At 32.7% G+C, this 15727-nt stretch overlaps 2 protein-coding genes across 3 annotated transcripts; both read right to left on the bottom strand.

Moving 5' to 3' along the window:
* Positions 1 to 5231: 5231 nt before the first annotated feature.
* On the bottom strand, positions 5232 to 6507 carry LOC123916766 (paired amphipathic helix protein Sin3-like 5). Of its 2 annotated transcripts, none has more exons than XM_045968296.1 (3): positions 6323 to 6507; positions 5844 to 6099; positions 5232 to 5533 (listed from the first exon to the last, which is right to left on the bottom strand). In XM_045968296.1, exons 1-3 carry the CDS (start codon positions 6431 to 6433, stop codon positions 5376 to 5378), a joined length of 525 nt encoding a protein of 174 aa, XP_045824252.1. In that variant the 5' UTR covers positions 6434 to 6507; the 3' UTR covers positions 5232 to 5375. The 2 variants fall into 2 exon arrangements, with proteins under 2 accessions (XP_045824252.1, XP_045824253.1); XM_045968297.1 differs by having other exon boundaries at positions 6185 to 6507.
* Positions 6508 to 8461: 1954 nt separating this feature from the next.
* On the bottom strand, positions 8462 to 12766 carry LOC123915142. The gene is made up of 2 exons (XM_045966291.1): positions 12511 to 12766; positions 8462 to 9531 (listed from the first exon to the last, which is right to left on the bottom strand). The coding sequence occupies exons 1-2, from the start codon at positions 12764 to 12766 to the stop codon at positions 8462 to 8464; spliced, it is 1326 nt and encodes a 441-aa protein (XP_045822247.1).
* Between the last annotated feature and the right edge of the window lie 2961 nt (positions 12767 to 15727).

Below are 15727 nucleotides of genomic sequence, written 5' to 3' on the forward strand. Positions count from 1 at the left end.
GATCGTTGATTTCATATATGTAATTAAGTTGAAGCTTGATTAGATCTTTGATTTTTTCCTTCAATATCTGAGATTGAGATTCTTGTAGTTGATTATGTTGAACTTCTGCTCAGAGTTTGTAAGCCAGTGCTAGTAACAGATACCAGAACTTCACTCGTCCAGAGTCTTCACCTAGTCTAGAATCTAGAGTCTTGATGTTCAAAGTCCCTACAAATAAGAGTTCAAAATCTTCTTGTGTTTCTCGACATAATCATTTTTTCATTACTTGTTTTCTACACACTTGATAAAACGGTTAGTGCATAAAATTGTTCTCAAATGCTTTGTTATCCTCAAAACTCTCGAGATTATAGTTGCAGAACCAACCTTGTTCCAACAATCCCCCATTTTTAATGATGACAAACACATGTATTTTGATGACCAATTTTAAGTTCTTACAAAAAAATAGTATAGTCAATCAGAGTGAGCTTTGTAAGCTCCCCCCGAGAATGTTATCCATAAAATTTTCGTTTGGCTTAAAAACAGAGTTAGGTTTGAAATCTCCCCCGAGTTTTAGGCCTTCAATTTTTTTTTTATATATCCGGTCATCATACTTAAGTAAAAATAAACAGGGGTAGAGATAATTTGACAAACGGAACATAATTTTAGGGAAATATTTGACATTTCTAAAATTTTATGGGGTATTTGACGTTTTTTGCAATTTCATAGGGGTGTTTGGCAAATTTATACCAAGTAATTTGCCTCAAGTGGTTAATGAGTTTCTCTTAGAACAAATCGTTCGAAAGAACTCAATATCAATTTTTAATAAGAACAATTATTTTTTATAATTTATTTACCTCGCTAACAAATTCTAAATTACAAGAGACCTTCTTCCTTTAAAAACTAGAAGATTAATAAAAAAAAAATTACTTAGTGAAGCTGGACTATTTTGACTAAATCAAATTTAATTTTTCAAAATCTATCTCGACTCGACATACTCCTACATCAAACCTGAGAATGGATCCTATCCATTTGAAAACAAATTGAGGAAATAATGTGTGTCCTTAGACCATTAGATCAAAAACATGTGACAATATTTTAATTATAAAATAATAAAGAAAAGTTGATCAATGACTAAGATGTAAAAATTGAGGAAAATTGAAGGGAAAAAAATTGAGATATCCTTTCTCCTCAAACCTTGTTAACATGTTCCGTTTGTCTTATACTCTAAGATGTAAAAGTTGATTTACAAAGCTAATTTGTCTTATACTCTTATAAATCAACTATACTAACTTAGTACCGATCAGGGACGGAGGCACGTATATGACTATGGGGGCACATGCCTACACAAATGTCTTGGGAATTCTTTGATACTATAGTATATGTTGTTATATAATAGAAAGTTGTTAGGAATCAGGATCAGAGAGGCACATAATTGAGATAGTAGAGAGGCACATCCATCACACACAACAAAACGTGATCACATCCCACGTATATTAAAATAATGAAAATTTTAACTAGTGCTCAAGATTTGTTAAGGAGACTAAAAATGAAAATGGTGAGGTTAGCTCAGTTGTAGAGATCTCTCATGTATTATGCCAAGCTAAAGTTTAAACTCGAAGGCTCTACTTATTCATTTTTAAGGTAAAATTTTTAGTCATTAAGCTACTAAACAAAAAATAAATAAAAAGTTATGTTAAATTTGTATAGTCAATATTTTTAAAATATATGTAAAATAATTTGTATTATTAGTCAGTTAGCATGTCATTTAAAATAAATTAAAAGAATTTGTTATTACAACAAACAATAATTAACAAATTCACTCATTTGTAAAGTTGCAACATATAAAAAACTCACTCTCACACTAAATATTATCAATAATGAGTTGCAAAATCAATGGTTAAATAATTATTTAATTACTTATGAAAAAATCATTCGATATTTCCAAAATACATCAAGTTGTAGGAAACATTTGTGATGTATGGTGAACACTTCGGTACACATATTATGTGGATATGTACCTGGACAGGTTGAAGTTGATGATTGTGATTGGTCTACAAATAGTATTTAATATAGAAAAATCAATAAACACTATTTATAAACCAATAAGAATCATCCACCTCAGCAAATGTACCGGTACATATCCACATAATATGTGTACCGAATAATTCACCTATATATAATGCTACAAAGTTATATATGTAGTGCCCCCACAGTTGAAAATTTCTGGCTCCGTCACTGCTACCGATCGAACAAATCCCCTCCTTTTAGTTTTGGAAGCATTAAATCCAATCATCAGGATACATCATATATAGTATATGCCATGCATCAATTAACGTTTCTTTTTTTGTGATTGAGAATAATTAAAAAAAAAATCAAAACTTTAGTTTGTATTTTGAAAACTCTCGTATTAAGTTTAATAGGAGACAAGTAAATGAGGCCGCTCATGCTCTTGCGAGTGTAATCACATCTTTAGCTAGCTCTAATATTTTCATTGATGTACCAACATATATTAACCATATTATTATGAATGAATGAAATGATATAAGCATCTTTGAGTAAAAAAAAATATTTAAAAAATGAAACTTTCACAAGAATTCATATATGAATTTAAAGGGGGTCAAAATAAGTGCCATGCATATACTTTGAAAATGATAAACCGTATATGCTTATGCATTTCTAAAGCAAAGCAAGTTTGGTCAGTAGATTCATGTTCCCTACTAATTTAGAAAAGAAGGCTTTAGTACTTTAGACAAGAGCATCATATGCTCAAGAATTGCACCAAGATTCACACACATAGATTAATTTATAATTTTTTTTTTCTTTTCATAGATAATACGTATATAACTAGACTTTCAACATCTATTCTAATTATACCTAAAAAAAATCCATATGTGCACCGTAGGAATATAGAATTTATCTTTTCATGCTCAACATATAAGAATGAAAAAGAAGTAAATTGAAAAGGATTTATATAAACAAATTTTTTTCATAGGTTTTTTTTTCATTTTAGGTAATCTTGTTTGAGACATGTCGAATATTAAATATGGGTGTTTCTCCCATATAAATATTTGAATATCATTTCGTTACACTGTAGAGTTTAATTAACATCTTCTATGATACCAATGATCTTACGTTGTAAGCTGAGATTATTACTTTTTTTTGAAGAAACTAAATATAAGCTGAGATTATTAACATAGAGGATGTTAATTCAAAAAATAATAACATTGAGAATGAAAAACATTGTATATATTATTATGTGGATATTTAACTCATATCCACTAAAAATTTAATAAAAAATAAATTCATCCTTAACGAATCACATCACAGCTACATCAGTTGTTTGTGTAACATTGTTATTTTCTGTTAAAAGAATAACACACTAGGGAAATCATACATTAGCGATTGTCAACATAATAGATTGCAAATTAATAAAATAAAATTATAAGCTCTTTCACCTTAACAATACACACGTTTCTTTCTGTTTTTCTTCAATAAAGACGATTATACTTTCTTCTGCTTTGGTTAAAAACTCTATGAATTTGGTTCAATATTCATGATGCATATTTTGTGGGTGGGGGTGAGGTGCTTTAAATTTTTTCCAATTTTTTGGTCAAAGGGAGGTTTGTTACACTTTTACGCTATTAATTAATCCAAAGTTCTATTATTAATGGGCCTGGATCATGTTATCAAGGGCCCAAATACTAAATTAGATACGAACAATATGAATATCCAACGACAGAATATACGGTCGTTTACACGAAACAATGATAAAAATAAAACAAGAAAAAAAGAAAAAAAAAAGATTGACAGAATGAGTGAATTTTTTTTTTTTAAAAACTGCAAGTTACTTAGTTAGTATCAGTTTGTTGTGTAGTCGGCGAACAACTTTTTTCTCATTTTTTTGCAATTTTCAGACTCGCTACTTAACCTACGAGATATTTTGTACCAATTAGATGTTTTGTACAAAAAAAAAAGGACATATGGTATATGCCAGTAGCCGGGACATATTATTCGGTGTGCGTTCTAATAAGATATTTAAATTAAAATGTTATTTAAAGATTTTTAGTAGAAATAGAGTGGCGATGCCAATCATCGGGATTGAATTTAAGCGGTTAATAAACTTCAAATTCCAATTAAATGATTGATCAAGAGTACCTAAGTTCAAACCCTGTCTAAAACAATTCCAAGATGTATGTTGTACTTGCATAAATCAAACTCCAGATTATTGGTCCTCTTGCCCACCTTAAACGGCACCTCTATTCCAATACGCATCTAAATTATTCCCAATACTAATCTATCAATGTACTCAATTCTTTCTTTTATTTCAATACATGTTCAATATTGAAACTACAAACCATTGCAAGTTTTTCTCTTATTATGGTCAAATTATTGTCAAACAAAAAGGAAATAGGTTGAAACACAAAGACCACAAGTAACAGTGTACAAAATGCAAGTTACTCAACTAGAGAATAATCTACCTCATATCGTAAATGTCTAAAATACCAATCACGCATGAAGGGAGATCTTCCGGGAGAAGCATGAGTTGGAAGTGTAATATATTTTTGCAATTCTTTTATCATCCCAAGAATGCACACTGCATTGTATGGTGGATGAAGTACTCATGACATACACACATAGAGAGTTTCTCTCATATCCCCATCTATTTGGGTTGTTCAATGCATAACAGTTTCTGCAATGACCATAAAATAATGTAATGTCGCCCAAAGTTTCCAGTTTGACATAATTCTTAGTTGAGAAGTCTATCTTGTACACATTTGGTAATGTTTTGTCATGCGTAAAATCAACCACTAAAAGTTGCTTGTCACAACAAACCAACCAACTATTGGGTGAGGCCATTGTTGCATTAGGAATACTCTTCAGATTTAGAAATGTAATATTTGCAGAATTCAAGTTGATTAAGCCTATGTTGGCCTTGTTAGTGAGAACATATATTTTATTATGAAAAACCACAAAGTCGAGAACTCTCCTTGATTTTCCATTGTCGAATAAGTAACCCAACCACAATTTCGAGATTCATACACATTCAAACTCCCACAAGATAAAATATTGCTTGATACCACCAAAACAAATTCCTCATAACATTTTCCAAAAGCAAGCAAGGCATGGTTGAGAATACCAAGAGACGTAACTTCAAAGGAAGAGACATTGATTACCTTATTTATTCTTGTAAAAGGATTGATTAAGACAAATGAATTATTGTCCCCCACCATAATAAAATATCCGCTAGAAGATGTAACATAGTTAGCGTAGATGAAGCACTTCTTCATCTTCAAGCAATAAACTTTTTTGTCAGATATACTAGTAAGCGTAAATGAATATTTATAGCTTAACAGTTTTAGCATATGATGATATTAGAAGTAATGGTTCTTGGGAGGTCAAGAAATTTCTCCAATAAATTTTGTGAAAAGCCCTCCAATTCTTGCACACACCAGCAAACTGAAATAGAGGTCATCAAAATCTAGTCTTTTGGAAATGATATCAAGCACATCCCAAGGAAGTTCACAATTTTCTTTTACCCTCTTCACCTTTTTGCCTATGTATCACCACAACAATGACAGTATTAGGTGATTTCTGAATATATGCTTTAGATTGACTTCTAAAAACTAAAAACATAAGATGCTTTATTGTCTATCAGATAATATCATGAAAATGAGGAGATAACGCTGTTCAACAATGTAGCATGTGTTTGGTATCACGGTGGATACGCTGTGATTCTGGCGTAACCACCGTGATACCAAACACATGCGTAGAGTGTCACAACTACATATAACTAGATAAAGAGTGAACAATCAATTAATTATCTCTAAACTTAAACAAAGATTTGAACAATTTAAACTACTAACCAGTCCTTTGAGGAAGCATGATTTGATATTCCTTTGGCAATAAGGTGTTGAATCCCAAAATTAAATCCGAATGTCCTTTAAACAACCTCTCAACTTTTGCTTTGATAACTCTTATACTAATTCTTGTTCCACTCCTCAAATTCAAATCTTTTACGATTTTTAAAAACTCATCATACTTTTTCCTATTAGATTGAAAGGCAACTTCTACTTCCTTAATATACCTCAATGCATCACTGCGGTTTCGGGAGATCTTCATCTTCATTCAGAAAATTACCATTATTCAGTTTAACTAATTGCAATTCAAATACAAAATTAAAAAAATAGAATAGGAAAGAGCAAACCGTTTAGAAGAATGTGAAGAACCCTAATTCAGAAGAGTGTGTTTTGTTGAGCAAATTGTGTTGTTATATATAGATTGAGAATTGAGATTAAGTTAAATACGTGTAATCCAAGATTTTTTGAGACTCTTCGATGGTTACCGTTTTCGCCATCGTTGTTTTATTTTCTCTGTCTTTCGTGAGCACTACGCAGTGCCGTCGTCGTCGTTCTCTGGCGTGCCACAGGGTCACTGTCCCTTTCGCTGCCATCATTCTCCTCCTCTCGCTTCCTGCTGCTCCTCCTCTCGCTTTCCATGATATGTGTTGCGTCCACTTCACTTTTTTGCTCATCATTCCACATTTCCACTTTTACCTTTTTCTTGTCTTTTGTCTTTAATAAATTGCTCTTATTTTTTCCAATTACACAAGGATAATTTTGTCATTTTAAAAATTAAAGACATTTCTTTGTTTTTTTTTTTTTTTTTTGCTTAAATGCAGTGATGTACACTCGCTTCGTAAGCAGTGAGGGGGGTATTTTGGGATACTGGAGGTGCTCGCGTTTGCCAGGGGGCGCGAAAAGTAAAATTCTAAAATAGTAACTTTGATTTGCTCAATTTAAAAAAAAAATAGTTTGGCCTGACCTGAACCTTTAGAGACTATGTCATAGGTTGTTATAGGGCGGTCTGACTTATTCCCAACACTTATCGGTAAGAAGGGACAAAGGATAACCATACTTCTATTTATTTTTATTTATAAAAAAACTAAATAAACAAATTATTATTGATAGATCATGTTTGCAATATCTTTTTGTATATGGGCTACAATACAATCTCTCCATTTAATTTTTTAATTTTTTTTTAATTGTTACACATGCACCATTAAACATCAGGGAGAAAAAGAAAATTATAATAAAATAGGATATTGAATTAAATGGTAGATAGTGACGGTTGAGAAAAATTGTAAAAAATTCGATAGAGAGAATCCATTATCGGGTGAAACCATACATTAACGTTTATCAACATAATGGATTACATATTAGTAAAATTAAAAATTATTTACTCGTGTGGTAGGATCCAATCAATAGCCTTGTTGTGAATCCCTTTCGCATTTGTCTCTCCTTTCATCGGGAAATTTTACTCACAATTAATTCCAACAAAAAATTTGTTTGCAAAGTTGGTTTCTAGTTATTCAATTCTTTCTTTTATCTAAATACTTGTTCACTATATTGAAACTACAAGTCATCGTAAAGGAAATAGGTCGAAACAAAAAGAACACATGTAACACAGTGTACAATATGCAAATTATTCAATTAGAGAATAATCTACCTCATATTGTATATTTCTAAATAACCAATCAAGCACTAACCCATTTATATTACCTTATTTTTGAGCTTATGAAAACAACTTATGCAATTTTTATGTATTATTATAAGTTTGTCAATGTAGTTTATGATAAAACAGCTTATAAAAATACAATTTTCACTAGTGTGAACTTTATAAAATAACATAAAACTTAATTTATATTGCATAAGCTGTTTGATAAGCTTAAAAATAAGTTAATTCAAACGGGCCCTAAGTGATACCTTCTACGAGAAGAAAGTTTAATGTATTATTGCAATTGTTTATCATCCCAAGAATACATAGTACATTCTTTGGTTTGGGTGGGTGTAGGACCGGCGACATAAACAGAGTTGCTCCGATAATCCCACGTATATGGATTGCTCAATGCATAACACTTGCGGTACACAACATAAAATAATGCAATGTCACCTAAAATTTCCAATTTGTCATAAGGAAAATGATTAATTTGGGACGGAGGGAGTACATTATTACCCGTCAAATTGTGATCAAAATAGTTTTTTTTTTTTCTTTTAACGTTTGGAATTTATTTCTTTCATGAATTTATAGTTGTTGTTTTCTTATACTCAAGTTTTTTTTTAATTATAATTTTTTTTCACAATCAGTATCCAGCCTAATTCAATTTGACCGGTCAGTTATGGCCTTTGATCATTTTTGGATTTCTCCATATACTACAAGTAAAAATGAAAACATAAAGCTCTTGACAAAAAAAAAATGAAAACACAAAACTAAACAAAGTAACAAACAAACAATTATGATATGCATCTAAACTATTCCAAATAATAATCGATCAATGTATTCAATTATTTCTTTTATCTCAATACTTGCCCATTATTGAAACTACAAATCATCATAAATTTTTCTTTATCTTGTCAAATAATAAACATAAAGGAAATAGGTCGAAACACAAAGACCACACGTAACACGGTGTACAATATGCAAATTACTCAACTAAAGAATAATCTACCTCATATTTTATATGTCTAAATAACCAATCATGTATATAAGGACGTTTTCTGCCAGAAGCCTGAGCCGGAAGTGTAATGCATTTTTTCAAATTTTTATCATCCCAAGAATACATAATACATTCTTGGTTGTTTCCAAAACCGGTGACATAGATAGAGTTGCTCTGATATCCCCATCTATTCGGGTTGCTCAATGCATAACAGCTTTTGCACTCAACATAGAATAATGCAATGTCACCCAAAGTTTCAAGTTTGACATAATTCATAGTTGAGAAGTCTATCTTGTACACATCCGGTAATGTTTTGCTATTCGAAAAATCAACCACTAAAAGTTGCTCCTCACAACAAACCAACCAACGAAGGCGTCCGAAAATTCTTGCATTAGGAGTACTCTTCAGTTTTAGAAATTTAATATTTGCAAAATTCAAGTTGAGTACCCCTATGTTGCCCATGTTAGTGAGAACATATATTTTATTATGAAAAACCACAAAGTCGACAACCGTCCCTTGATTTTTCGTTGTCGAATAAGTAACCCAACCACAATTTCGAGATTGATAGACATTCAAACTTCTAAAGCATAAAACCACCAAGACAAATTCCTCAGAACATTTGCCAAAAGCAAGCAAGGCATGATTGGTGGTATAATCAGGCTTAACTTCAAATTTATTGATTATCTTATTTATTCTTGTAAATGGGTTGATTAAGAGAAATGAATTATTGGGCCCCTCCATGATAAAATATCCGCTAGAAGACGCAACATAGCGAGAGTTAAAGAGGAAGCACTTCTTCATCTTCAAGCAATAAACTTTTTGGTCAGATATGCTACTAAGCGTAAACGAAAAATTATAACGAGCATCATATGAATTTTCTAGAAGTAATGGTTCTTGGGAGGTCAAGAAATTTCTCCAATAAATTTTGTGAAAAGCCATCCAATTCTTGCACACGCCAGCAAAGTTAAAGAGGTCGTCAAAATCTAGTCTTTTAGCAATGATATTAAGCACATCCCAAGGAAGTACACCATTTTCTTCTACCTTCTTCACATTTCTCCCTATGTATCACAACAATAACAATGTTAGGTGATTTCTAAAAATATGCTTTTTATTTACTTCTAAAACATAAGATATTTTATTGTCTATAAGATAATATCATGAAAAATGAGAACATAAAGAAATATTTATTACCCCATTTTCCTAAAACAAAAGTCCAAGACCAGCATAAAATACAAATAATGTATTATCTGTTAAAGTTCAGAGAGAAACATAAAGTGACGGCTAGGGTTTCAATAATATTATAATAGCATTACTTCACAAAATAAGGATTACAAGACAATTTATAATAATTCCTAACGGACTACTATACTACTAACACATAAAGCCCAATACTCAAAGCCCTAATAATATTATTATCTAACACTTCCCCTCAAACTCACGATGCATTATCAGATAATCATCGAGAGTTTGTCAAACAAAAAACGAAAATCAAACTACTCTAACTAAATATTTTATTTCTAATACTACCCCTCAAGCTAAAGCGTACTAAGCTTTGAGCTTGTTACAAATCAACCCGAAAATAAACTAAATTAACTAATAGCTTCAAATTCAACTTCAGATTTCAGACTTCGAATTGTGAGTATTCCTTCACCGGATTCAATGTGAGTATTCCCTCACCGGATTCAATGTGAGTATTCCCTCACCGGATTCAATGTGAGTATTCCTTCACCGGATTCAATGTGAGTATTCCCTCACCGGATTCAAATTTCAAATTGTGAGTATTCCCTCACCGGATTCAATGTGAGTATTCCCTCACCGGATTCAATGTGAGTATTCCCTCACCGGATTCAAATTTCACAGGATTCAATGTGAGTATTCCCTCACCGGATTCAAATTTCAAATTGTGAGTATTCCCTCACCGGATTCAATGTGAGTATTCCCTCACCGGATTCAATGTGAGTATTCCCTCACCGGATTCAGATTGTGAGTATTCCCTCACCAGACAGATTGCAAGCTTTCGCTCACCAAACAGACAGATTGTGAGTACTATATTAACTCACCAGACAGATTCAAACAAAATCCGACATAACAAAATAAACCAAACTGCAATAGAACCATACTGAACCGATAAAAAAAAAACCAATCGAAGCTAGACCGAGTCAAAACAAACTGACACAAATTAAAAATATCAAACTTAACCAGATCAAAGAGACAAATGACCGAATAAATCATGTCAAAGTGGTAACTTGCACCAGCCTATCAAAATTTTCCACAACCAATATCATAGTTCAAATAAGAAATTTCAATTTACTTGAAACTCATACCCGACAACTCTGACTAAGAAACATTACCGAACAAAACATATAGAGATGCAGTTGAACAAATCGAACAGAACGACAATCAACCAATTCGGACGACTAGCAAACATGTTCTCAAACTATTGAGAACTCAAAGCGGAAGCAACCAATGATTCAAGGTGGATCGAAACTAGCTCTCGATACCATGTTTGATTATCAACTTATCATCCATCTTTTTCTTTAATGTGAATAGTTCATTCTTCCCATTTTTGTGATCATGGGCAATGGAGCTCAGATACTTGATACGACACGGATACGATATGATACGGTGATACGGAAAAAATTTAAAATCTAAGATATGATACATCCAAGATACTTTAATAAAAAATAAATTTAAAATTAAATATATAGATGTAAAATATATAAACATAACTAATGAAACATTCACATTACTAAAATCATCAAAACAAGAGAATCAAATATGTTGAGTATTATCCAAAAAGAACAGCATCATTAATATCCCAGAAAAAACCTCATTAGTGTTAATCTTAAAAGAACATCTTTAGTACTGTCCAACAAAGACAAAGAGATGAGATAAAAATGAGTAAGAGATGAGATGAAGCTGTGTGGGTAGAGTAAAGAAGATTAGAAGAAACAGAGGTGTGAATAAGATAAGAAACAGAGGATTTGGAGAGAAGAGAAAAAATAGAGCAATGACAGACAGAACGAGAGTGTTGATGTTAGCCTTGAAAACAATGACCAGAAAGTGTGGTTGCTGCTGCCTGTGGCACATGGGGCGCCAGTTGTGGGGTATGAGGCGCAGACGGAGCCATGGCTACTGCCTGTAGCGCATGGTGCGCCAGTTCCTGCGCCTGGGGTGCAACTGGCTGCTATATATTGCTGTCCTGTTTTTCTGCAGCCGCCACAGGGGAGAGAAAGTGATATTTTGAAGGGTTTTTCATCATCATTGAGGCTAGATTTTAGGAGGGTTTCTCTTAGGGTTTATCTAGGATTGGTAATCATTTTCTTTCACCTTGTAATCATTATCATTGAAATATGTTGATCACGAGAAGAGATTTGGGAAAAGAGTAGAAATAGGAAAACTCTATTTCTTGTAACTCTTTGTATTTTGAATCTTTGTAATCAAGAACAAGTTTGATAGTGGAACGGAGAGCTACTATCTCCCGCAGAGTAGATTGTTATAACCAAACTAGGTAAACAATTTATTCCTGTCATTTATCGCTCTATTGTTTTCACTTTGTGTTTGATTGCTTATTCCATAAGTTATTTGGTTGCTTATTCGTTTGCTCCACACACTATAAGTTTTTATTGGTGTGGTTTTATTAGAATTCACAGCAGAGAGCATGTAGCAAGTATTGGATACTCACCAGATATCACGATTCACGCTGCAAATAGCTGCGTAGCAAATGTGTTCGATATTTTTTTATTAAAAAATAAAAATAATTTAATTGCAGGATATTTCCCCAATAGGTATCAACGAGGATTGAACATGTATCGGTATTGGATAATGTGTCTGACATGATATTTGGTCAATTCTTAGTTACTTGTTTTTTAAAATAAACAAGGTGGTGTTTAGATAAACAACTTAATTGAGCGGTAATAACATAAACTCTTACTAAACATAACAAAGAAAGAGTCATCAATTTAAATATGTGCCTACATATAACTAGATAACTAATAATAAAATATGAATGCAATGAATAATGAAAAACTACTAACCAGTCCTACGAGGAAGTGTGATTTGATATTCCTTTGGCAATAAGGTGTTGAATCCCAAAATTAAATCCGGATTCCCTTCAAACAACTTCTTCACTCTTGTAGCAATTTTTCTTTTTCCACCCTTCCTCAAATTCAAATCTATTATGATTTTTAAAAACTCATCATACTTTTTCCTATCATATTGATGAAAGGTAAATTCTACTGCCTTAACATACGCCAATGCATTATCACAGTTCTGGGAGATCTTCGTCTTCATTCTGAAGAACACAAATTCAGAAGATAGACACACGGCAAGAAGGAAGGAAAGCTCGTGTGTTTTTTTTTTTTTTTGAGCAAATTGTTTTGTTATGTTGTGTTATATATAGATTGAGAATCAAAGCTTAGGTAGGGTTGGATATTCGCTAGCCGGAGATTTGATATGAAAGATTGAGACCGAAAGATTCACTACTACTATTTTGCTTTATAATAGCGCCTATTTTTAAAAAAAGATCTTCGCAAAAAAAAAAAAAATCTTCGTATGCAAAAAAAAGAATCTTCGTATTTCACTTATTTATTGGTTTGATTTTTTTCCTAAACAAGTTGTTGGATTTTATTTTTTTTGAAACATGAACAAGTTGTTGGATATATACAAATTGATTGTAAAAAAAAAAAAAACAACTAAATTAATCAGATATATATAAGCGTATACATATTAATTTTTTGTAATAATATATTAAATTTATTGGAAAGAGAAAGTGTGTGCAAAAAAAAACAATAATTTGTTGGTGGATTAAAATTAGGGGTATAATAGGAAGATAAGTGCAAAAATACACTTTCTTAATTTGGTGTTTGTACCGGGCCATGGACCAGGGTGTGATTTGTTAAGGCCCAATACGAAAAAGCCCAATGGGAGCATCTAAAGGAGAAGTGTGAAAACAACCATGAAAAACACATGATAAGCGTGATCCACCATGACTTGGAAAGGAAGGAAGAAACTTGGAGAAGAAGGAAGAAGCTTGGAGAAGAAGGAAGAAGCTTGGAGAAGAAGGAAAGTAACCGCCCACTACCCATGAATTCCTCTCCAAGCAAGGCGGTTATCAAGCAACAAGAGGGAGATGTTTTGCCTATAAATAGGATCTTCTTCAAGAGAAGAAGGAAAAAACTTTTTCACTGATTCTACATAGACTCACTCTCATCATGAGAAACCACCATATTTTCATTCTTGTAAAGAGATTCAATTTCTTCTCCGACATACTTGTATCAGTTATCAATCTTGAATAATACAAACCCCTATGTTCTGATCGAATTCTGACTTATTAAACTCCCAGGGTTGTTGGGATTGAACTGAGTGTAATCACACCATTTAATCAATAATACAAACCCCCTTGTTTTTTACCAGAACATTTTGGCGCCCACCGTGGGGCTGCGGTAAAATTATTGTTTCCCAGCCTACCACTCTCTTTTTGAATAAACACGGTGATATTGCTTTGCCGTCATACCAACCTTTCCATTTGAGTTCTGACGATGTCACCGCCGTCGTTGGTTCGTTTGGGAAGTCATAGTTGATTCAACAAATTCTTGTCCTCATGCTGTTCTCTGGAAGCCATCATAGAGATAAAGAAAGACGCCCACAGCGGTAATCGATTGACTCGTTTTTCTGTTAAAAGCTAAGTTTTCTCAACTGTGTACTCTTGATTTCATGGAATCCTCTCAATAATTTTCGGTACCTGTTAATATAATATAACCCCTTTTGCCACGGTAATTGTCTGTGCTTATATTCTATTTAATTTAATTTAATTTGATTTGATTTATATATTTTCAATTGATGACCTTAGTATAATTCATGAGTATAATTCATGAGTGGAAATCGATGAGTATAACTTAAATCTAACAGACTAACACAATTATGAAGCCTTTAACAATTTTCCGTCATGGTATATTTTATTGATTTGATTTGTGCTAATTGGCTACAACGGAGCATAGCACTGTGTCTTGTTGCTTCAAAATAAACTATCAACATGTAACTGCCCTTTGTTTTGTCGCTATAATGTTTGTGTACTGGCGTACTTGTTCGTTGATGACTAACTCACTTTAATTTGGTTCATCATCTATTGTTTCTATTTTACTTTGTTTCTTTTATGTTTGGTTTCATGAATCTAAACTCGCCGTCTCGCCAAATTGTTGTCGTCGTCCAATATCGCCATTCTGCTACCAATTGCCTGATGGCGCAACTTCGCTTATCGATTGTTTCAAACGTGGACATCGTCGCCGTCAAAATCATGTAACTGTTTTGTGGAAACTGGAGCAAATTTTGGAACTATGGCGATTTAAGGATGAATACGATGCAATGTAGACCACAACGTGAGAGGTAAAGAGACGTGAGGAGGACAAGTACAATGGTAAACGATTCAAGTTATAAAGCGAACATATACAGATCATCTGCCGGCTTGAACGACCATAATCCAGGTGCCTTCAATCCTTTACTTTCTGTTTTCGACAACTTACAACTATTTTGACGGATATTTGGATTTGTTTTATCTCATTTTAGTATTTTTATCAAAGGAATGATGATAACTTAGAATACCCATTGCTATTGAGCATATAATGATCCATTACTTTAGATTAATATTCATCTATTTATTATTTGTATAATAATGTGCTTACTGTTATTATTATTAATGTCTATTGAGTGTTCTCACTCTTTCAAAATGTCCCAAAATAAGTTTCATGCTCAGGTGCTGCATTTTGTATTTGATGAGATATAAATTTCACCACAAATCTGCGCAATCAAGCCTTACACACACATACAACCAAGTTAAGCATCAGCATTGTCTGTACTTTTCTTATATGGTCAAAATAAACATCAACACCCTTTCAAGCGGCGATCTTAAAACACAAGCAGTTGGTCATTGTTGCCACTCGGCGAGAAAGAAGCCGCCAACTAATATTTCAGGTTGAAGCATATTCCGCGATAACTACCGCAATGGAGCTCAGTCTCGCCACGTCAAAACATAATTGCTTTTCTTACTAGGCGAGGAGCGCCGCGACAAACCGCCCATGGCGGTATCATTTTCGTTTATTTTATTTTTCATATATTATTATCGTTGAACCTCTAATGTATCAAAGCTTATTTGCAGTAATCATAATTAAGCTACGGACTCTGAACAAAAAATTATTCAAGATCAACTCATATGAAAGCTCTGAACCAAATGTAAGGTTGAAAGGCCTTGGCGTTACC

This window comes from Trifolium pratense, linkage group LG3, assembly GCF_020283565.1.
Source record: "Trifolium pratense cultivar HEN17-A07 linkage group LG3, ARS_RC_1.1, whole genome shotgun sequence".
Classification (NCBI taxonomy): Eukaryota; Viridiplantae; Streptophyta; class Magnoliopsida; order Fabales; family Fabaceae; genus Trifolium; species Trifolium pratense.